The sequence below is a fragment of the Oratosquilla oratoria genome, chromosome 9 (assembly GCF_046742065.1).
Source record: "Oratosquilla oratoria isolate Oo_2021 chromosome 9, ASM4674206v1, whole genome shotgun sequence".
NCBI classification, from domain to species: Eukaryota; Metazoa; Arthropoda; class Malacostraca; order Stomatopoda; family Squillidae; genus Oratosquilla; species Oratosquilla oratoria.
Genome location: NC_134785.1, coordinates 72,157,918 through 72,183,187, shown reverse-complemented (window position 1 = coordinate 72,183,187; position 25,270 = coordinate 72,157,918). Strand labels below are relative to the sequence as shown.

The window sequence follows — 25,270 nt, the reverse complement described above, 5'->3', positions numbered from 1 at the left end:
TCCTCAACATATATTCCCCTCTTTCCTAATGCCCCTATTACCCCATCCATCCATCCCATCCTTGATCGCCCCCTCATGTTCACTCCATCTACCTGTTTTCCACATCTCTTTTACTAATCTTTCTTCACTCAGTCTTTCCATATACCCAAACAATCCCAATACCCTTTCATCAACCCTATCTCCCATCTCCCTTTCCACCCCTGTTCTCCTCCTCACCTCCTCGTTTCTCACTTTACCCAGCCTAGTAACCTCTATCATACTTCTCAGTCACCTCATCTTAAACACATTCAAACTCCTCCTCTCTTATTTTATGTTTCTGTCCCATACAATGCTGTCGGCACAATCACTCCTTCATACAATCTCCTCTTAGCATCCATTCCTAAATGTCTATTCCTCATTACACTTTTAAATCCACCAAGACATTTACTTGCTTCTCTCAATCTACATTCTACAGTCAGCGCAGATCGTATTATCGGATTGACGTCGCTGTTACTAGCGAATTTCTCTCATAGTTACAATGGCGAAAAGCGTGAAAGGGATTTGTTCCGATCCTTACCCCTTGCCAACTGGTGCACTTGGGCCTTGTGTAAAACAGGAATTGGGGTCGCAGATTAGTGATCTTTCCTATCCTCGGGAATCAGTTCGATTCCAGGTTTCAAGGCTTTTATAGTGTCTGTTGGTGTAGTGGGCTAAGGCTCTGTGAAGGTGATCTTACGGGTGGCCGATAGCAGTGGGTTCGAATCCTGCATGCGACTGTCATAAAAATTATCGGATTGATGTCGCTGTTACTAGCGAATTTCTCTCTCATATATATATATATATATATATATATATATATATATATATATATATAAATAAATTGTATTTTGATTAGATATATTCATTTGCGTCATTTTACCACTCATAACAGGTTGCACCAAAACTACCCCGACAGAACATCAGCATTCCCAAACCTAAATCCCTCCCACAGAACATGAGCACTCCTCCACCTTATGACATCACACAAGCACCTACCAACTGCACCATATCATGGATGTGAATACAATTTTCCATACATACGTGAATATTTGAAATAGTTTAGGTGATCTAGTCCAAGCTGAAACAATACACGAGGTCAAATCTAAATATGATAATTGGAAAATAAGGATAAAGATTAAGCTCAAACCGTACATGAACTTGAAGCTAGGTATAACCAATTGCAGAGTAATAGATGGGACCCTATGAGATCTACTCTTTTTCTCTATACTATAATCAGGAAAATACATCTAGATCACAAAACATGCTCTTCAAGATTGACCATCAAACATACCTCCCACCCATCAGTCCCACAGGAAAATTCCTCTTAAAAAAGGCAAGATACACACTAGTACACTTATGTTTAAGGCACCATCCAGCACTAAGACATTACTAGCAAAGAATAGGTCTGGCCACATAATCAAACTACCCTAGATAAAACCATCACACAGAGGACAATGAGCATCTCATCCTACACTGTCCCACAAGAAGTATCCTTAGACAACAACACAATATGTCTTCCCCAAGTACCGTATTTTCCTGCTTAAAATGCGCATCGGGTTATAATGCGCACCCATTCACTTCGTTATCTCAGTACACAGATAGCGCGCACCGACGTATAACGTCCATGCCCGATCGCATTTATCTATAACGCAGTTTTACCTCGGTATTTATATCATGTGAACGAGGTTACATGGAGAAGTATTTTTCATTGGCTAGAGCCACCGCTGGGAAATCTGTTGATTTGTCACTAAATTAAGTGTCTAAATAGGCATCAATCAGGACACAACTAAGAAAAAGTCGGAACTACATGTACCGGTATATGACTCATGTTGTGCGTTGGTCCCTTATTACTTTGTAGCTTAAATAGTTTGTAGGAAATATGATCTAAAAAAAGTTTATTGAAAGTAAAATATACAGAAAAATTTCGGGATTTTTACAGAAAATGTTCATTTTATATCTTGAGGAAATAATTCGTCTTTACCATTTTTTACTTAATACTGAAACAAACTACAGACTGTTTCGTTTTAGCTTTGAACCTGCAATGACAGTGGTGAAATAGGACAGTCTCTCATTGAGGTGACGTTTAGTTAATATAACTCCCGAAAGAGGGTGTTGTAGTCAGGTGTTGGACACGAGTTTATGAACGGCCGCAACGGATTTTGTACCATACCTAAAGTGAAGCTACAAAGCCAACATAAAAATTCAAACTAGGATGCTGTGAACATGGGCAAATATCATGAATATTGATCATGTTTCATGGTGTTTAGGCCTATTTAATCATGAAATATAAGATTCGATAGATACCTACCTATACCAAATATTTATATACGGTAGCCCATGCTGGCGTATTCTTTCATGTCACCATGGCTGTTCTTCTTGTTCTCACGGAACGTCACGGAGAAGTGTGCCTCCCGACTTTGTGACGGCCAACATCGTCACGTTGTTGTGAAAAAAATTACACACACAGCCGCAGAATTTTTTATCGTAGGCCGTAGATAATGCGTACCACCGGATAACGCGCACCCCCCATTTTTAGGCCCTTCCAACGGAAAAAAGTCGCGCACTATACGCCGGAAAATACGGTAACCTATGGACCTGTCCAGTGAACGTTGCTGGTTACCTGGGAGCTGTGGGTCTCCTACAAGTGAGATTTGAGGCAAACAATTGATTCACGATAAGATGAATATTTAATGTCTAGTAATAAAAGTAGCCTATTCACTAGTTTCCTCCACAAAAGGCATAACACAAATATGAAAATAACTATACTACTGTAATTGTTTAACTTCCCTCCAATTAAACAGCAGAGGTGCTCAAAAATTGAATGCTCCAGGTATGAATTTAGTTGTGACAACGGTACATACTGCCTCTCACGAAGATTTGTCTGCAGTGGCCACAAGGACTGCGCTGACTGGACAGATGAGGTAAATGAACACACAAAGACAAGAAAACCATGAACGTTTGCAAAATAATTTTAGTCAAATTGAGAACATATATTGTAACATTACTTATAGTGAGGTAGCTATGATGCCCATTGTTTTATTTCAGTTGAATTGTCCAGGAACTTGCCCGCCTGGTAGGTTTCGATGCCGTAATGGCCAATGCATTAGGAATGGTAGATGTGATGGCGTATTCAACTGCATAGATGGTAGTGATGAGGTAAGAAAGCATTACCCAATTCTATGGTCCATTTTTCACCCTGAGCAAATTTTGTTCAATGTTCATATTACAAAATGGCATATTCCTAATGGGGACAGACTGAAGAGGTGCATACTTAGATAATGACAGACTTCTGAAATCAAAAGATTGAGATATCTCATCTTAGAATTATGTTTACTTTTCCTATGTCAGATCCTTTGCTTCATTATTGTTGCCACAGTGGAATATACACAAACCAGGAACTTCAACTTGGTTACATTTCAAAGTCCTCATGACCACACCATCCAGGTGCCCTTTATTCAGTCATTACTGATGATTACATCAAGATCCTTTCCACTCTCCACTCTGGTTAAAATCAAAATCACTGGTTTAGTGTGTTGAATATCCAGTTGAATCAAATGGCTATTTGCTATTCTGCAGATTAACCCTATACACAAAACATCTGATGTGGCACCCTAACATTCACACAATTTCAGAATATCACTCTCTTTTATATGTTGCTAGTTGACCCAGACCTTCTATTTGACTTCATGAACCCAAAATATTGTTCTCAGTATCAGTGCTATATTGTTCGGGGAGAAGAACCAGTTAATTGTCGGTAGCAGTGTATAAATACATGACCAATTCTGGTACATACTAGATTGAGATAGACCTCTTTATGATAATTTATAATGGAATAACTTTGTTTTTGCTAACTTTGAAGACTTCTGCAGTGCTATCTTTGATCATGTTTACAAAAGTAAATTTCTGCTCAGTGCATCACATGATTCAAATGAGGCTTCACTTTGAAGTGCTTAGGCATATACCTATCCTTACCATATCCTCTCCAGATGGACTGTCAAAAGAATGACTGCAGCTTAAATACAAAATGGTGTGGACCCTCTCAAATCTGTATGGGATCGGATTACAAATGCAATGGGGATAAGGACTGCTCTGATGGATCAGATGAGGTAAGAACCATGTATACTTTACCCTTTTCAATTTGTAAGTTCATAGACATCCATCTGATGACAGTTTTGCTTATGATAATCTGTAAAACCAAAAAGAAGGTGTGGAGCTGGAGCAAGCCTTTGAGAACTTCCACATGAGACTGAGACAAGTATAACCACTTTCATCCCCATAACCATTTCTAAATAGGTGACAGCAATTAAGAGTGGTGAATAGAATTGACATACTTGGAAGCTAAGGCTATTAGGAAAAAATAATAAATTTCTTGGGATTTTGGTGTTTAATCTATATTTATCTGTATACCAAAGACTTCTTCCGAGTCGAAAGGGAGGTAGCGAAGTCATAAAACACACATCTACTCCTATTCACAACCCCTGTTTCTTTCTCACCTTAGCTCTTTGTGGAGGAAGAGTGGTCCCTGTCTCCTGCCCACTGCCTGGGTCAGATGCAATGCAGCAAGACATAGTACATCCATAGCAAGGCCACTTCACTTAATCAGTGACCACCACTCTCTGTCCCCTCATGCAGAAAATAGAGAAGACGGGGAGAAATAGCTTCAGGTTGCACCAAGATATCATCCACACACAACCGCTCCCCACTCCTCCATTCCCTGCCACATATGAACCCAAATACCTAAAACTGTCCACTTCCTCTAGCCTCTCTACTTTAAGACTTACTTCCAACTCATTGCTATCTTCTCCCCTTGTACATCTCATCTCCTTACTTTTACCCACATTTACCTTCAATTTTCTCCTATTACATACCTTCCCAAACTCCATCAATAACTGCATTAATCTTCCCCTCTGACCCTACCACATAGTGTTGTCTGTAAACAACATCTGGCTCAACTCCCACTTGACGTTTAATACTATACAAATCTACACAGCATTCAAAAACACAAATATAAGTGAATAGACATGGACCAAAACAAGTTTTTAAAAATCTATTTATGTAAAATATGACAATGGATACCCAACATATGGCTTGGATCAGGTGGTAAAAAATAGACATTGGTAGGCCCAAGTGTTGAGAGAAATGGTGGTAAAGATGATGATGGGCCTTATCCCATATATACATATATGTAGTATATACAAATTTATTTTCAAAGTCTCAATGGTAATAGAGTTAAAGAGTGTAGTAATAAAGCCATTTTCCATATCTCAAAATTATACAAATACCAGGCTGTAGTATCTATAATCTATAAACCTTCCCCTTTATAAGGGAGGTAGTAGTATAATGACATTTTACACACCCTCCCAGACAGACTGTGTCACAAGCTGCACCAAGAAACAGTTCATGTGTGCAGACCGCAGCAAGTGCATCTCCAAGCGGCGCCGCTGCAACCAAATGGATGACTGCATAGATGGATCAGACGAGGTAAGCCTGGACTTATTCTAAACCAGCTATACTGTATCTACTTTCCCATCGACCCAGGCTACACACCCTTCATAGACAACCAGATGACACATAATCCATAACCTCAAGTACTCATTTGCCTGTGTCTCTGACAAAATTAGTAATATCCAACTAAAGCATCTTGGACCACATGGGATACATGCAGTTACCAACATTGCAAACTACAGCTATTCACACAACACAATACATAACATCTAATTCGTTTAGATAAACATTTAAGCAAGATGCTGTAATGACTGCCATTTATTTTATATTATCTTTTTTATTTGTTTGTAATTATTTGTCTGTTTATTACTTGCTTGATTTTCATTTATCATTGTTTATCTGTCAATTTATCATCATTTACTATTTACCTGTTTGGTTATTATTTGACTATACCTATGCATTTATTTATTTGATTTATTATTATCTATATTACTATAATTTTTATTTCATTTATTTTATTTTATTTATCATTATTATAGATATATTTTCGCATCCGACCTAGTTATGGACCAAAAGGTCTCCTGTCGGCATGCTCCGCCTTTGTAATCCTTTGTAATCTGGAAGGATGGGTAAATCATCACCATCCTCAAATCCAACAAAGACACGACAGTTGCAGCATCACACTTCTCTGCAACCCTTCCAAAGTCATCGAACACCTCATAATACAACTCGCCACGCCACATACCCCCTTTCTGAATTACAACATGGTTTTAGACCACTATGCTCCACAAATAGTGTTCTGACAAACCTCACACAAAGAGTTTTTGATGGCATCAATTCAGATAAGCCACCACACAGATCATTTCTCATAACGCTAGACATAAGTAAAGCTTTCAATGCCATCCCCCATCACAGTCTCACAAACAAAATATATAACACAAATATGCACAACAATACCAAAAAATGGCTGGCCAATTATCTAGCAGGCAGAGATGTCTGTGAATATAATGGCCAATCATTACACACCAGAAACTTTAAGAATGGAGTACCTCAGGGCTCAGTTCTATCCCACACACTTTTTAGTCTATACATACACAATCCACACCTGACACCTCAGAAATAAGATTATCTTCTTATGCAGATGACATAACAATTACATGCACACATCATAATGCAGACAAAGCAGCAGAAATACTACAACCATACCTTGACACACTCAACACCTGATTCACTACAGACTCAAATAGCCCCAACCAAATCTACAGCCACACTTTTCACCAATTGGACAGCAGAGCACAAACACATACCACACCTCTATATCAATAACATTCTAATACCACAACCACATACACCCAAGATTCTTGGTTTGATATACAATACATCTATGTCATTCAAATAACACATGACAAACATAATGACTAAATACATACCTAGACTTAATATGCTTAAATCAATAGCAGGAACAACATTTGGACAAAACAAAGAAACTATTACTACAGTATACAAACAATGCCTATGCTCAGCGATGAACCCTGCGTGGACCCTTGATCTCATCATTGCACACCACAACACTACAGCCCATACAAAACAAATCTATACAGACAATTACAGGCTGCACAAATACAACACTTACAGACCATTTACACCATGAAAAGAAAGTCCTTAAAGTCAAGGATCACCTTGACACGAGAGGCACAGAAACACATCACACACACTACACTACATAGCAGAACACCCACACATGCTAAGAAACACCAAAACCATGCCCAAATACCTATATCACACACAAATACTCTTATTTTCCTCCACAGCCACCAGAAGCATATCCACAATCATGTTATTCATTGCTCCATCAACAAACTGAGAGGCAATACATTACTGCATCCCTCTGAATTCTCTCTTCCTGAAAAGGACAGAGTCCATCTGGCCAGACTGTAGTGCAGCCACCATCCAGTCCCTCTAAGCTACCAGAAGAGGCTGGATGACCGCGTGCTGATAACTGTCCAAAATACAACAGTTAATCCCATACAAAACATTATGGAAAAGTGCATTGTTCGCAATTACGCACACCAACAACACAATATACACTATAAAGGAATTGTGGGAAAACCCTGTTTCAGCAGTGGCATTCTTCAGGGAGAAGGGACTGCTCGGCCAGACAGTCTAGGGAACAACAACAACAACATCCTCCTTTTCTATTTCATGTGGGAACAAGAACGGCAGCCTCAGGACATATTGCTTCATGCAGCTGAGGGTAGTGGGTAGGTTCCAGGTCCTCTGCAACAACAGCATCTAATTGTTCATTCTGTGAAGGGGTTAGGAGTAATGTTCCCTCTTAATTTTTTGCTGCAAGCGCATAAATCTGCTTGTGTGCATATTTTGCCTTCTTTGCAAAGTATGTGTGCACCCATATGAGTCACCACACTGACCACCGAACACAGTACAATCTGAAAACTACATGTGAAATATGAAATTGTACACTTATATTTCAAAGGTCATTGACAGATTCACAAATTCACATCTTTATTTTGTTTTGAATTCATTATTGTGAAATTACAGGTTCCCCCACTGTATGATTGGGTTACGTTACTGAAAGCCAGATCGAATGATGAACAATCGGATGGCGAACTTAAGTTTTAATGGGATTTCATCTAATGGGGAGAGTAGCCTTGACCTAGCCTATATTGAGGTAGTATTATAGACGCCGCCGTCCGAGTTCCCTGCCCATTTCTCCTGAGCCACGACCACCAACCGCCCCTTATCGCTCGCTTAATCGCCCGGTGGCAATAACCCTCTTTTATACACTATCTTTTCATTGTCTTACAGACATTCTTCCCCTCCCACAAAAATCGATCCCTTGCAAGCAGGTGGTCTTACCTTGCAAGTCGCATCAGAGGTGGTAGGGCTTGATCAACCCTGGGTAGCAGAGGTGGATGGAAGAGTGCCAGATGTAGAGTGGAGAGATGGCAGATGCAGGGAAGGGGGCTGGGTGGGAGGGAGCGGCAGGTTTGAAGAAGCTGGAAATGGTGGTTTGCCTCGCCTCCTTTCTCTCTCTCTCTCTCTCTCTCTCTCTCTCTCCAATATATCTCTGTAGACCTTGAAGGCTTGCTCCGCATTATAGGGAACTATTTCACTTCGTGCTGGGTTTGGGTCCCTTTTCTTTATTTTTTCGATTATTGCATCTACGCCAGAGAACACCTTGTGAAGTGTTTTGATGTCAAGGCCTCGCTGGGGCGCATCATCATCGCTATGGAGAGCTCGTTCATGTTCCGCATCCATCAGATCTTCATTGCTAAGTGGCTTATCATGGGACTGTAGCAATTCATTCACATCATCTTCATCCACCTCCTTGAAGCCTGTCATATGTGAGAGCCTGACGATGTCCTTACCAATGGGTGCCACATCACTATAGCCAATGAAGTTGACAGCTGTCTTGACACACTTCTGCCACAATTTCTTCCAGCAGCTATTATTTTTTTCTACCTCCTTCCGTGTTGCATTGATATTGTTAATGGCCTTCTTGATATTATAATTGGCCCAGAACTGCTTGACTGTGGACTTTTCTGGGCTGTCAGTCATGTTAGTCAGCTGATTCCTTGTGCGGCGCTGGTAATGCGCCTTGAAAGTGGCGATCACTCTTTGATCCATGGGCTGGATGAGTGCTGTCGTGTTTTTTGGGCAGAAACACCTCCTCTATGATGTGTGCCTAATCTTCCATGGTTGTTGGGTGGCTTGGGGAATTGTCAACCAGAAGGAGGAAACGGTTGGCAATGTTTTCTTTGGCAGCATAGTCACACAGTGCAGGGGACAAATAATTTGCAACATAAAGCTGGTTCATAGAAGACGTCATCCAGGTCTTCTTGTTGGATTTATGTATCACTGGGAGATATTCTTTCACATAGCTCTTAAGTGCCCATTACCACTCAGCACCAGGGTAATCTGACATTGGATGCTTTAAATTCTGGCGTTGTTTTCTCCTTCTTAGCAATAAAGGTTCTGGATGGTATTTTCTTCCAATACAGGCCTGTCTTGTCGTAGTTTGTCACCTGTTTGGCACTGTAGCCACACTCTTCAAGGTGTTTTTTCGGTGTTGGTATGAATGCTGCAGCGGCAGTCTTGTCAGAACTTGCAGCCTCACCAGTGATCTTGATGTTGTGTAGGGCTGCTTGGGCTTTAAAACGGTCGAACCAACCCTTACTGGCACTGAAAGCTGGCCCATTCTTAACTTGATATCCCTTTCTTATGTAGATCATTATAAATCGAGAGGGCTTTCATTTTCACAAGGGAGGTAGAAAGAGAATTGGTGTGGCGAGACAGGTCATCAATCCACAGCCTTAAGAGTCTCTCCATTTCCTCCATTATTGGTTCCCTCTGCCTCGTCACTCTTTGGCATTAATGTAGAAGCTAGTTCACCAGCTTTCTTTACACTGTCTTCTTGTTTGATTATTGTAGAGACAGTTGACTGGAGCAACTTCATGATTCTGGTGATGGAGTTCATCCCTTCACATTCCTTATGGCACTTAACAATTTCATTTTTTTTTTCTTTTATCTCCAACAATAAACTTTTCTTCGGTCTTTTGGGCTTGGATGCCACCACGTTGTGTATCACTCTCGTAAAAGCAACAGTGAATGTGAAATAGTAGCACAAAACGCAGACACTGATACACGGGCCGAGGGAATAAACACAAATTGATAAAGAGCGGGAACAATTTTCGTTGGGTGGCCGATGGAGCGTGGGTGGCGCTGCGATCGCGATGCGTTTGTTTACGGTTTGGTGATCGTACAAACGAAATATCGGATATCGAACCATCGAATATCGAGGGAAACCTGTATGCAACTGATCTCTTTAATAATAAACAAATAAATAGATAAATAAAATAAGATAAATTTTATCATGAAAACCTTGTGTGCACATTTTTCCCTTTGTTCACTAATTGTAAAATATGTGTGCACACACACGTCCACAGCTTAGAGTTACCTTTGGTTAGGATGTGGGCAGCACCTGTGTGCCTCACCCCACCCTGTCTCCACTATAGTACACACTGGTCCTTTTTAATCAATTTAGCCATTTTCCTGGGATAGACTAGGGGCAACGGATTGATTGATTTACTGAAAGCTTTCTAAAATTAATCTGGTGGAAACATTTCTCAGGAGACTGAATAACATTGTACTATCAACCTATATACCAGAGGCTTTTCCCCCCTTACAAGGGAGGCAGCTAAGTCAAAAGGCAAATACCCACTCCCACCCATTCCACTCCCCTTCTCCACCCTTTCCTCCCACTCATTCTAGCTCCTCATTGTATCGGCTTGGAGACAGGGGGGGCTATATTTTGGGGAAAAGTCGCCTACTGTCAAAGATGGCGACAGGAGGGGAGGAGATATTTTGATTTAAATTTGGTTTTTATTTATTTTATTCCAATCCAATTCAATCCAGATTCGGAAAAGAGGGTTTTGAAAAGAGCTTTTGTTTACAAAACAAAACAAATAACAACAAAAACCCTATTGTTACAGAAATATTATCACAATTTTAAATATTAAATGTAAAATAAAATCAGAGGACAAAATTCACGGGAGACAAAAAGGGATTAAAGTAAAAAAAAAAAAAAAAAAAAAAATTGTGAAAATAACACTTGGGTAAAAACAAAAGTAATTAACAAGATCACGCACGGGAACGAAAAGGAAAAAGTTAGATTGACACTCCTAATTCCAAAAACCCAAAAAGGTGACCTCCCAACTAGTAGAAAACCCTGTAATGATACACGTAAGTAATGGGAAATTAAAAAAGGTTGGAAATACAGAATTGACGATAGCCAAAAAAAAAAAAAAAAAAAAAAAAAAAAATATCCCAAAAGGTTAAAAACTACAGGACTAGGAGCATAAATGGTCACCCACGAGAAAGAAGAAAAGACAAATGACTAACAGACACGTCAGTTCTAGAAACCTAACCCCAAAAGAAAGAAAAAAAAAACGGGACTAGGAAATCTGGCAAAATCCTAACTCGACACACCAGATTCAAATTTTAATCTCAAAAGGGGGATCCTAAACCTCGCACCCAAACTTAGGATGTACTTCCTATCAAAACCCACTTACGTGTTAAAAAACCTATGTGCCTTACATATCCTAGGTGAGGGTGAACGTCTCCGCAAGGAGACAACGGCCGGGTCTCGACTCGTCTAAATGAAGAAGAAAAAGAGCGCCTTGCGCCTTGCAAGGTAAGACCACGCGCTTGCGCGGGATCGGTTTTTGTGGGAGGGGAAGAAGGTCTGTAAGAAAATGAAAAGATAGTAGTGTGTAAAAGAGGGCTATTGCCACCGGGCGATTAAGCGAGCGATTTGGGGCTGTTGGTGGTCGTGGCTCGGGAGAAGCGGACTGGGAACTCGGACGGCGGCGCCGACGCCGGGATTACAATCACCAAAAGTTCAGAAAATGGTAGGAGGCGTAGTAGTGGAGAAAGGTGGAAAAACGGAAGAATCTTTAGTGGGAGGTAAACTGAAATGAGAAGATGTAGTATAAGAGAAAGTTAGAAAGGAAGCGAACTTTAGTCGAAGAAAAAGTAAGTGTAGATATTTGTGCGTGGGTCGTGGCTATGTTCGTGAGAGGTGTGTGTATGTATATTACGGGAAGTGAATAGAGTTCACTTCCCTTGTGTAGAGCGCGTTCCTGTTTAGCCCCAGGTAAGGCCTGAGCTGTTCCTGCTTTTCCCCAAGTTGGGTTTGAGAGTCTGTAGAGTTGATTCAGTGGCGGTGCGAGGGGGGGGGGGGTCAGGCGGGTGGGTGTTGTATTATCTCTCTCCTTCCAATCACAACTCTGAAAGCAGAGAATCACGTGATTGGGAATTGTGTGTAAATGTCAGAAATGTATACCCGCTCGCCAGCGTCAGCGAAGAGGCCAGCGCGTGGGTGCGGGCCGGTTGGACAGAGAGGCTCCCCAATTCCTCTCTGTCGACAAGCCGGCGATTAGATAAGGGTTCTGATTAAGAGTTGGGTTGGGCCTCTACTAAGCCAGCGAGCAAGTGTGCGTTTGCCTCTTTTCTTCCAAGCACTATGAAAATAGAGAATTACGTCACTTGGGAAATGTGTGTATTTGTCTTGGTGTAAACCCGCCTGCCAGACCGGCAGTAGCAAAGGAGATATATCTCCTCGCCACCACCGGCCGGCGAAGATTGCTGGGCGCTTGTTGAGTGAGCTGGAGTGGAGAGACGTCCGACCCCTAGGAGCGCTGCGTTGATTCTGAAAAAGAGCCGCGAGAAGGGTTTGGCCTTCTCTTTTAAAGGGTCGACAATTGACCTGAGAGGGTCTACCGAATGTCATTAGGCCGAAAGAGAAACAGGAAGTTTTTACCCTATCCCCACTGGAAAAACGGCATAGAAGCCTAACCCACTTACACGACTTTACAAACACACAAGAATTTTGTAATAGTAAAAACCTTAATACTAACACAACGTTATAGTAAAAGGAATTACAAAAATTACAAAAATGGCAACTTGACATGCGCGCACACATGTCCATCCAGGCGACCGGCGATTGAAATGTTGCCATACGAAGACAATCAATTAAATTACAATAAAAAGATACAAAGATATGGGTACGGCTTGCGTACCATCATATGATAACCGAGATACCTAACTCAAGTGATGGAAAGCTGGCCAAATTCAAAGAATAGAATAAGTACATAAGCAAAAAGAAAGAAACATACTCAAAACAGTTTGGCAAAATGTGCCCCGATGCTCAACGTTCACGGCTACTTGACCTGAGGGCAAGGGATTAACAAAAGACGTCGCTGCTTTGACCATTGTTTGACCTACTGGGTGTGACAAACCTGGTCCACAGCTGGGCGATAAAAGGCGGGGGGGGGGGGGTGAAAACTGCGTGCTGACCGACAACATGTGACCATCACTACACAGAAAGAAAACACGTGACGTCGAGATACGTGACATCATGGATGACAGGTCATCCCTGTATCCCGCCCACTGCCCTGAGTCAAAAATAATGCTGCAACACAGAGCAAGGCCACTTCACTTAATCAGTGTCTCCCTCTCTCCGTCCCCTTATGTAGAAAAAAGGAGAAGACGGGGAGAACACCCTACGAGTTCCATTAAAATATCATTCTTACTTTACCACTCCCTACCTCCATCCCCCATCCCCCTCCCTTCCTTGCATCAGAGTATCACCTATACACAACAATTCTCCACTCACCCCTATCTCCTGCCTTCTCCATTGTCCTATGATGGAGTATCACATGTTGAGAAAATTAATATAGAGTGCCTTTTTGACAAATTCATTAACTGACATGATAACTAATGATAATGACATAACATAACTGGCATAATTAAGCTGCACTTAATATAACTGGCAAGTAATTAAATTTATCAATTGTGAGACTGCAAATTATATTTGTCTACAATAGTTCAATGCTTGAGGTCATACAATTATTTGTAAATGTGCATTATAAGAATACTATAATATTTTTTTCTGGTTTCCTGTTTGGAGCTTTTGGAAGTATGTTCAGCGTTGCATGCCCTTTCTGAACCATAAGATGTGGAATAGTACATTGACAATCACTGCTATCTGAGCACACTGGTCATTCTTAGCAGTCATTCTTCTTCCTTAAATCAACTTCGTGTAATAATGAGAAGAAAAAAAACTCCTTACACATAATTTTGGTTTTGCTTCATAACATTTACTTTGACCCTATTGTTTGGCTCGGGTGTAGGCTGAAAAAGTCGGCGGCTCTAGTCACTTAGGGACAATGGACTGTCCCTTGGGAGATCAGGAAGACGCCGGAGTGATGTTTGGGTATTTTTGGCTCCATATGCGTGTGTGCGCACGTGTGCACGTTGGACATCGAAAAGGGTTGATAACAGAGGCTCGGCCAGCTATCCTCACTATCCTCAGTGAGATTGGTACTCATGAAAGATAAGAAACAAACCAAGACCTTTTATAGGACTTTGGCATAAAGATATATATACATAATGTTGAAATGATGGTATCGGGAAATACTCATGAATATAGATTTAATTGTATGAGCATGCGGAAGTAGATATTATTTCCGTTCACCTAGGCAAAAATATACATTTATGAAGTTGTCGCTCGATTTCGAAGATTATAGCGGGGAAGGGGAACTGGAGGTTTTGGTTGAGAGGATTGGTGATGGTCCTCTATTGCAGGGGTAGTGTGAGTTTGTAAAGGGACAGTCTCTATGTCAAGGCCACGGGGAACTCTTTTGCTATGATTTTTGCGTAAGACGGTCTCCCTGAGATCGTGCAAACTGACTGCTTTAACTTTGTTCATTGACTCATGTCCGGTGATACAATAGGGTCCAGAGAATTTGGGGGAGAGCGTCGAGGTGGGGGTGTGGTTGAGGATGTAAACAATGTAAACATCAATGGTATTTACTGGGCTTTTTGTCCTTAGTTTTGCTGATTTGGACATGCGTGAGGAGTTAGTGTGTTTATTACGTTTGAGGCTCAAATCCACAGCTGTCAGTAAAGTAGCAGAGTTAGAGTCGTGGGGAGGTGTTTGGGTGGCGGTGCCATCACACGTAATACAAAGGAGATGTATTACATGTGATGAGGCAGAGTGAATTTGAAGGGGGGGGGTACTCTTAACTGATATTGAAGCATGTTCTGCCTGCTCTGCCACGTTGATGTGGTTGACTTTGTGGGAAGTTGCTGATGCAATACAGGGATATGATTTGCATAAATGATGCCAAGTTGAGCAGGGTAAATGTTGATGCTATATTGCTTCATCATTGTTAAGCCTATGAGGATATCAGCAGGAAAATAAACACCATCTACGTAGGTGGTAACTGGAATGGAAGGACAGTCATCTTTGAAGATAATGTCTAGGGAGAATTTAGCAATGATAGAGAATGGTACGCCATCGACATTGCAAAGGTTAAAGTCGGGGGGGGGGGGGGGGGTTCCAAAATGGTGACACGCATTATTTCAGTGCGGAATTTGTGGAAACTGTCTATTGGTATGATGTTAATTGGGGAACCCTTGTAGAGAAAGATTGTTACTTTGGTGTTGCTAGATGTAGCATTGAAAGTTAAGGAATGGGAAGATACGTTTGAGATATCCAGGGTATGTATCAGTAGGGTTGATGATTGAATATCTGGATATGGATTAACTATCCTTGGTGTACACTGAGTCTTTGGATTCTGTAGTCACAAAGGAGATATTACGTGAATGCCTTCCATGAGATGTGTTACGTGAATGCCTTGCAGGAGATGTATTAGGTAAATGTCTTGCAGGAGATATGCTACATAAATGTCTTGCAGGAGAGTGATCTAGGGATCCCTGTCTGTGTTGCCTCCATGCTAGTAGCACACGGCAACGATCACTTATGTGAAAACATGTACCATGGTGATCGCAATGTTCGTCTGGTTGTGACAGGTACCTATGGTAAAACGTGTTAACGAGGTGTCCTGCTTTGTGGCAGTATGTACAAGATATTTGTGTTCTTGAAGGAGAGCGTTGGCGTGAGCGATATCGCGTGCAAAATGTATGTCTTATTCTTGTGTTATGTGAGTGTGACCGTGTGACCTGGGCTATCGTTGTGGGTGGGTGCGATGGGTACTTATCCAACTCGTGTGATGGCGGAGTAGGGGGTCGTCCAATGTCTCCGTGTTGACGTGGTAGAGGTGGCGGGCATAGTGGATGCTGGAAAATGCCGCAAAGAGGTGTTTTCCTCATATTATATACTGGAGAATGCCGCAAAGAGGGTTTTCCTCGTAGCAGATGCTGGAGAATGCCGCGAGGAGCGTTTTCCTCGTAGTAGATGCTGGTTTGTTGGCAAAGATTAGTAGCGTTGGGAAATGACTATGTTCAAACGGAGCTGCTGTCGTAGAGTTGTGGTTCAGAGGAATGGTAGAGTTGTGCTTCAGAGTAGTGTTGAAGTGGATTATATCCCACGCTGGTCCACCAGAATGTAGAGTTGTTGTTTTTCTCTTTACATTAAGTGAACTGGTGGAAAGGCAAACTTGGAGCGGTCTCTTTGTACATTATCTAATATTCCAGACTTCTCTCTCGTCTACAAATACAAGGCAACCTCCGGAGTAATCTCGGGGGGTTGCCAGATTAAATATATACACAACTGTACAAGTAGGCCGTTGCCATATAAAAAGAAATATAAGTTCGGTCCAGGTGTTTCCCCAAATGCTGGCGGCTTCTTTTAATCAAGCAGATGTTCGGGTGTCTGATCCGAGATGCAGCTAAGTCTATTGATTGGCTCGGGTGTTGGCTGGAAAAGTCGGGGTCTCTGGTCACTTAGGGACAATGGACTGTCCCTTGGGAGATCCGGAAGACGTTGCAGAGATGTTTGAGTACTTCTGTGTCCATATGCATGTGTGCGCGCGTGTGTACGCTAGACATCGAAAAATGTTACTAACACTTTGGCTACCTATCTGGCAAGAGAAAAAAAAAACTTGGTATACGTATGTGTGCATTATCATTATTATTATCATCATCTTTATTTTTTGCAGGTTAACTGCGTGAAGAAATGCTCACATGTGCACTTCATGTGTGCAGATCGGAGTGCCTGCGTGCGACAAGAAAAATTGTGTGATGGTAACCCTGACTGCAGGGATAATTCGGACGAGGTAAATTATATTTGTGGATTTACCTACTTGTATTCATCTAGTATCTTACGGGAAGGGGAGCTATACTTGTGGTGTCTTGTCTCTATCTCGCAGTATCAAAATTGTTCTTAAATTCATGTATGGTTTTTGCACACACTATCATTTCGTCCAGTTTGTTCCCTACGTCCACCACTCTGTGGGGGAAAGCTATTCTTTTTCAGGTCTCTTCTATAGCTGTCTTTTTTGAGTTTCTTTCTATGTCCTCTTGTATTTCTCGTATCCCAATTTAGTAAGTCTTCTTTATCAAGGACTTCCATACCTCCCATGATTCTATAGATGATCAACAAGTCACCTCTTTCTCTTCTTTGTTCCAAGGTCGGTAACTCTAGTTTTGACAGTCTCTCTTCGTATTACAGTTCTGAAAATGCGGGGGTTATCTTCGTGGTTGCTCTTTAGATTCTTTCAATTTTCCTTATATTCTTTTTAGTACTGGGTGACCATAATGTCGTTGCGTACTCCAGTCTTGGTCTTATCAGTGTGACTAGTATTTCTTTGTCCAAGTAAGTAAATGCTACTTTTACTGATCTCAGCAAGTTGTAGGTTTCTCCGATAATTTTGTTTATCTGTTTATCAGGTGACATGTCCTTTGTGATAATTACTCCAAGGTCTTTTTCAAATTCCATTTTTTTTTACATCCTTTTCACCGATCTTATATTGTCCTGATATCCTGTTTTTATTTTTTCCAATTTCCATTATACTACATTTCTTAATGTTGAAGTCCACTTTGTACTTCTGACTCCATTCCCAAATTTTGTTCAGATCTCTCTGCGGCGACTCACATTCTATTTCACTGCTCACATTTCTCAGCAACTTTACGTCATCGGCAAAGAAGCTCATGGAACTCTCCTCACCCTCATCCATGTCATTCACATAAATAGCAAACATTATTGGAGCCAGTACCAATCCCCGTCGAACTCCACTAATCACCTCTTCCCAAGTAGAACCTTTATTTCTGAGCACTACTCTTATTTTTCTTCCATGTAAGAAGATATGGATCAAAAGGTCTCCTGTCGGCATGCTTTGCCTTTGTAATCCTTTGTAATCCTTTGTAATCCTCCATCCATTCTAGTAGTTTACCTTGTACCCCTCCTATGGTTTTCAGTTTTCCTAATAGTTTTCTATGTGGTACTTTATCAAAATATTTTTGTAGATCTAGGAAAGCACAATCAGCCTATCCATCACTTTCCTGTATTATATCTAATAGTCTTGAGTAAAAGCAGATCAGATTTGTGGCCCATCACCTTCCCTGTCTGAATCTAAACTGTCTCGGGTTTAGTATGTCGTTCTCTTCCATGTGTTTTGTCCATCTATTTTTGGTTACTTTTTCCACAAATCTTGGCTATGATATTTGTAGGGGAAACCGGTCTGTAATTTGTTGGGTCTTCTTTGTTACCTCCTTTATATATTGGTACTATGTTGGTCTTTTTCCAGTCTTCTGGTATTTTTCCTTCCATAAATGGACAATTTATTATATTATATATTTTGCCTACCAATTATTTTTTACATTTCTTTAGTATCTAGTTTGCAATACCATCCGGGCCGTGCGATTTCCTGACATCAAGGCTTGTTATTTGATCCTTTATTTCTGCTCGTGTTGCTATTATTTGTTCCATAGGGGGGCGGTTAATTTCTTGCCCTTCATTCCAGTACCATACTTTTTCTCTAGTGATAACCGATTTGAAATTTTTACTCATGACCTCAGTCATTTCCATATCTTCTGTGTATTCCATATTCCCCTGGCGTAGTTTCATTATTTCATGCTTGTTTTTCAATTTACCATTCGTGTATCTATGGAATAGTTTTGGTTTATCCTTACATTTTTCTATGTTTTTTTTCGTAAATTCTTTTTTCTTCCCTGCGTATTTTTACTTGTTCATTCCTTTCATTGATATATATTTGCCACACTCTAGGATTTTTATCTTTTTTTTTTATCTTTTCCAAGCTTTATCTTTTTTCCCTCGTTGCACCTTCTATTAAACCACCACTTATTATATCCCTTTTCCAGTTTTTGTCTTGGTACATATTTATCCACCCCTTCATAATCAATTTCCATCAGAATCTTCCATTTTTCTTCCCCTCGTGTCTTTTCATTGTAAAATTTATCCCAATTAGCTCCTTCAAATTTTTTCACAAGTTTCATAAAGTCCGTTTTACTATATACTATTCTTTCTTTTCTGTATTTCTCATTTCTCTACATATGTATTTCCTGCTTTAGTTTGAGTTCAAATAATATGTGGTCACTCTTCCCAATTGGTGTCTTGTATTCAATTTTATCCACAATTTCAGGTTCTAACATAAAAAATAAACCCAGCCTTGACGGTTCTTCATTATCTTTATATCTGGTGTTTTCCTTTACCCATTGTGTCATAGTATATTCCATTGTTATGTCAGTTGATACATTTTCCCATAATTTCTCTCCATTTTTCATTGTCATATCTTCACGAAAGATTTCTTTGGAGTTAAAATCTTCCATAAGTACCACATTTCCTGCATCTTTCAGCACCCCATTTCATTTTCGAGTAGTCTCTCTCTCCAAAAACCTGTTTTTGGGGGCACATAAATCACCACAAGCATTCTCTTTTTCATGCCCTTATCCTCAACTCTTATCGTGATCATTTCCACACTATTCCCTCCATTTGTATCCTTCGTCACATTTAAAATGTTCTTAGCCAATGATTATATAATCCATTTCCAACACTGTTAGGTGATAGTGAACCTATTAATTTTTGTCTCTACAATTGCCATTATGCCTGGTTTTGCTTCTGACAAGTAATCATTAAGCTCATTTAATCCTGAAATTAAACCATCTATATCAGTATAAGCCACTTTTAATTTTCTGCACTCTCCATCTTTCTTTGTTCCTTTCGTTTCCTTTTCTTGTAGATACCATTTTCTCAATCTCATGTCTAACACTCTCCAAAAGAACTTCTTTTTCTCGAACTCCATTCCTTTCTCTCTCTCGCTTTTTTTTTTTTTTTTTTTTTTATATAGCTTTGCTTACCTAGTTGTATCTTACCGGAAGGGGAGCTACGCTGTGTGTGTATTTACCTAGTTGTATTTACCTAGCTGTATTTTACGGGAAGGGAAGCTACGCTCGTGGTGTCCCGTCTTCATATTTCATTTTATCTAAACTATTTTTAAATTCATGTATTGTTTTTGCACACTACTTTCTTACTTAACTTGTTTCAACTGTCTATTACTCTGTGAGGAAAGCTGTTCTTTTTCAGATCTCTTCTATAGCTATCTTTCTTGATTTTCTTTCCGTGTCCTCTTGTATTTCTATCATCCCATTTTATTAGATCCTCTCTATCAATAATTTATATGCCTTTCATGATTCTGTAAATAGCTATCAAATCTCCTCTCTCTCTTCTTTGCTCTAGTGTCTGTAGCTCAAGTTTTGCTAGTCTCTCTTCATATGATAGTTTTGAGAGTGTTGGTGCCAATTTTGTAATTGCTCTTTGTATTCTTTCGAGTTTTTTTATACATTTTTTTTTTTTTTTTTTTTTTTTTTTTTGTACTTGGTGACCACATCGTTGCTGCATATTCCAATCTTGGTCTTATCAGAGTGATTAGAATTTTCTTCACCATTTCTTCATCCAGGTATGTAAATGTCACTTTGATTGTTCTTATTGAATTATAGGTTTCTCCAAAAATCTTATTCATTTGTTTCTCAGGTGACATATTATTCATAATAATGACTCCCAGTTCCTTCTCATTTTCAACTTTTTTTTCTTCTTTCTTCTCCCAATTTATATGATCCTCTTATTCTGTTTTTGCTTTTTCCAAATTACATTATACTAAACTTTTTAGTATTGAACTCCATCTCCCACTTCCTACTCCATTCCCATACTTTATTTAGATCACTCTGTAGTGATTCACAATCTTCTTCCGTGTTTACTTTTTTTTAATAGTTTTGCATCATCTGCAAAGAAGCTCATATAACTTTCAATTTCTTCATCCATATCATTAATATATATAGCAAACATTATTGGGGCCAGAACTGTTCCTTATGGAACATCACTTATTACTTCATCCCAATTTGAGTGTTTGTCTCTTATCACTACTCTCATTTTTCTTTCTTGCAAAAAGTCTTCCATCCATTTAAGCAGTTTGCCCTGTATTCCTTCATCAGTTTCCAATTTCTTAAGCAACTTCTTATGTGGTACTTTGTCAAAAGCTTTTTTTAGGTCTAGAAATGCACAATCAGCCCATCCATCTCTTTCTTGTATTATATCTATTAGCCTTGAATAGAAACATATTGAACTGGTGACGCATGACGTCCTTGTCTGAATCCAAATTGCCTTGGATTTAGCACGTTATTTTTTTCTAAATACTTTACCCATCTACTTTTGACAATTCTTTCACAGATTTTTGCTATTGTACTTGTTAGAGAGACTGGTCTATAGTTGGTAGGGTCTTCTTTATTTCCCCCTTTATATATAGGTACTATATTTGCTTTTTTCCAATCTTTTGGAACTTTTCCTTCTTTCAAGGAACTGTTTATTATGCTATGTATTTTGTCTGCCAGTTCATTCCTGCATTCTTTCAAAATCCAGTTTGCTATTTCATCTGGTCCATGCGATTTTCTGACATCAAGATTACTCAAATGTTTCATTATTTCATTCTTTGTTACTTCTATTTCTTTCATAGGGGGGACTTTCTCTTTCCATTCTATCTCTTCAGGTTTGTTCTCCCTTGTAAACACTGATTTAAAATGCTTATTCATAATTTCCGCCATTTCTATTTCCGCTGTGTATTCAACTCCTCCTTGTCTTAATTTCTCCAAATATTGTTTGTTTTTCAGTTTGTTGTTTATAAATCTGTAAAATAACTTTGGTTGATCTTTACATTTTTCTATGACATCTTTTTCATATTTTCTCTTTTCGTCTCTGCACACTTGTACATATTCATTTCTATAACTAGTATATATTTTCCATTTTTCAGGCCTTCTGTCTTTTTTCCTTTGTGTCCAAGCTTTATCTCTTTTGTCTTTTATCTCCCTACAACTTTTGTTGTACCAGCACTTTACATATCCTTTTTCTTGTTTTTGTCTTGGGACATACTTTTCCACTCCTTTTTTTTATTTTTTTTTATATATATATAAATTTTTGTCAAAATATTCCATTTCTCTTCCACTGTTGTTTCTTTGTATATTCCTTCCCAGTTTTCTTTTTGAAAGAATTCTCTTATTTTATCAAAGTTTGTTTTTCATACATCATTCTTCCTTTTCTATATTGTTCATTTATTTCCATATATTTTTCCTCATTTAGTTCCAGTTCAATCAATATGTGGTCACTTTTACTTATTGGTGTCTTATATTCCATCTTTTCTACTATTCTAGGTTCAGATCTCATTATTTGGTCTAGTCTCGATGGTTCTTCTTCATTTCTATACCTAGTGTTCTCCTGTATCCACTGTGTCATTGTATTGTCAGTAATCATCTCGAGTAGAATGTTTCCCCATGAGCCGTCTCCACCCTTAACTGTCATCTCTTCCCAGCAGACTTTTTTGCAATTAAAGTCGCCCATCATAACTATTCTTCCTCCATCTTCCATTATCTTATTTAATGTTATCCTTGTGTCTTCTAACATACTTTTATGTTCACTCCACCCCCTTGTTTTGTCTCTCTGTTTCTAATCCAATAATTATATGCATCATGTCCTACACTGTTGGGTGGTAGTGGACCTTTTAATTTCGTTTCTACAATTCCCATTATGTCCGGTTCTTTTTCCTTCAGATAATCATTCAGCTCATTCAATCCTGTTATTAATCCATCTATATTTGTGTAAGACACTCTTAGTTTTCTGCCACTTCCATTGTATTCTCTGTTTCATTTTTGTCTTTCTCTAGTATGTGGTATTTCCTTTCATATTCACTACTCTCCAATAGAATTTCTCTTTTTCTGACTGTTCTGTTCTCGCTTTTTTTTTTTTTTTTTTAGCTTCATGTCTTTTCATTTTTTCCTCCTCTCTTTCCTCTTTATTCATTTCTCTTTTTATCCATACCTTTTTATATTGTTCACTTGTTGCTAGTTTCCATGTTTTTGCTAAGATATTCTCTGCCGTCGTTTGTGACCTGAATTTAATCTTAATTGGTCTGGTCTTATCTGTACTATATTTTCCGAGTCTATACATCTCTTCAATTTCTTTCATGATCTCAGGTTCATCTTCCTGAACTAATTCTAGTAAACTGCTTACTTTTTCTTTTTCCTCATTGATTCTTGTGGTTCTATTTAGGTTATGTTTCTCTTCCATTCCTAATATAATTATACATTTATCTTTATCTGCTAAGTCTCTTACTATATTCTCCTTCTGTCTCATCACTTTAATAACTGAGTCTTCAGTTTGTTCTTTCATTTGCTGTTTAATTATGTCAGTAAATGCAACTTTACTGTTTTCTTGGATTTTTTTTCCAGCCCTGTGCTTCTTTTGCTATGGCCTCTCTATTGTCTTTATTATTCCTCTTTAATTCTTCATTCTCTTCTTTTACTTCTTTTAACTGTCTTTTTAATTCTTCTGTTTCTTTAGTTAAGTTTTTGTTCACCTTCTCTAGTTCTTCCAATTTTTCGACTCTCTGCGCAATCTTTGCTATGTTACCGAACCTATTCTCCCAATGTTCGGTCATTCGTTGAAGTTTTTCCTCTAGTCTTGCTAATCGGGGGTGGTTGGTATCGGCCCCCCCCCCCTCTCATTAAATCCCTGGAAATTATTATCCTCACCTTCCATTGTGCTGCTCTTATCTATATTTCTAATCTTTATATTTTTGTTAATCCCTTCACCAAAATCATCGGTCCTTCTCATGTTTACAAGACGCCTGGCCTCCTGGACCAAGTCCTCCCCTTCCTCATTTCCTTCCATTTCCCTCAGTAATCCCTCCCCTTCTCCTTTCTCCTTACTTTTCCACTACACCACGAGCTTTCCCTGTAAATACAATAAGGTACTTCTTTTGCGTTGAGATTCACGAAAAATTTACTTTTTCTTCAGAACTCCAGTCTTCGCCGCCCATCCGACGAAAGTGTGTGTGTGTGTGTGTAAGTGTGTGTGTGTGTAAGTGTGTGTGTGTGTGTGTGTGTGTGTGTGTGTGTGTGTGTGTGTGTGTGTGTGTGTGTGTGTGTGTGTGTGTGTGTGTGTGTGTGTGTGTGTATTTACCTAGTTGTATTTTACGGGAAGGGGAGCTATGCTCGTGATGTCCCGTTTTCGTATCTCATTTTATCTAAACTATTTTTAAATTCATGTATTGTTTTTGCACACACCACTTTCTCATCTAACTTGTTCCAACTGTCAATTACTCTGTGAGGAAAGCTGTTCCTTTTCAGGTCTCTTCTATAGCTGTCTTTTTTATTTTCTTTCCATGTCCTCTTGTATTTCTGTCATCCCATTTTATCAGATTTTCTCTATCAGTAATTTCTATGCATTTCATGATTCTGTAAATAGCTATCAAATCTCCTCTCTTTGCTCTAGTGTCTGTAGCTCAAGTTTTGCTAGTCTCTCTTCATATGATAGTTTTGAGAGTGTTGGTGCCAATTTTGTAATTGCTCTTTGTATTCTTTCAAGTTTTCTTATACATTTTTTTGCACTTGGTGACCATATCGTTGCTGCATATTCCAATCTTGGTCTTATCAGGGTGATTAGAGTTTTCTTCACCATTTCTTCATCCAGGTATGTAAATGCAACTTTGATTGTTCTTATTAAATTATAGGTTTCTCCAAAAATTTTATTTATATGTTTCTCAGGTGACATATTATTTATAACAATGACTCCCAGGTCCTTCTCATTTTCTACTTTTTTTATTCCTTCTTCTCCCAATTTATATGATCCTGTTATTCTGTTTTTGCTTTTTCCAAATTACATTATACTACACTTCTTTGTATTGAACTCCATCTCCCACTTCCTACTCCATTCCCATACTTTATTTAGATCTCTCTATAGTGATTCACAATCTTCTTCCGTGTTCACTTTGTATGGTCAGTAATCATCTCGAGTAGAACGTTTCCCCATGAGCCGTCTCCACCCTTTACTGTGATCTCTTCCCAGCAGACTTTTTTGCAATTAAAGTCGCCCATCATAACTATTCTTCCTCCATCTTCCATTATCTTATTTAATGTTATCCTTGTGTCTTCTAACATACTTTTATGTTCACTCTCTTCCCACGAGGCTGTTTTCGGA

General features: G+C 39.3%; 1 protein-coding gene across 1 annotated transcript in view; it reads left to right on the top strand.

The window, feature by feature from the left end:
- The window catches only part of LOC143028574 (uncharacterized), an 87,580-nt gene that overhangs the window by 43,293 nt on the left and 19,017 nt on the right, over nt 1–25,270 (top strand). Inside the window, exons 17-21 of the mRNA XM_076190894.1 lie at nt 2,820–2,939; nt 3,064–3,174; nt 4,005–4,124; nt 5,383–5,499; nt 16,950–17,066. Of these exons, the coding sequence (XP_076047009.1) occupies nt 2,820–2,939; nt 3,064–3,174; nt 4,005–4,124; nt 5,383–5,499; nt 16,950–17,066 (585 nt within the window). The remainder of the gene's footprint in view (nt 1–2,819; nt 2,940–3,063; nt 3,175–4,004; nt 4,125–5,382; nt 5,500–16,949; nt 17,067–25,270) is intronic.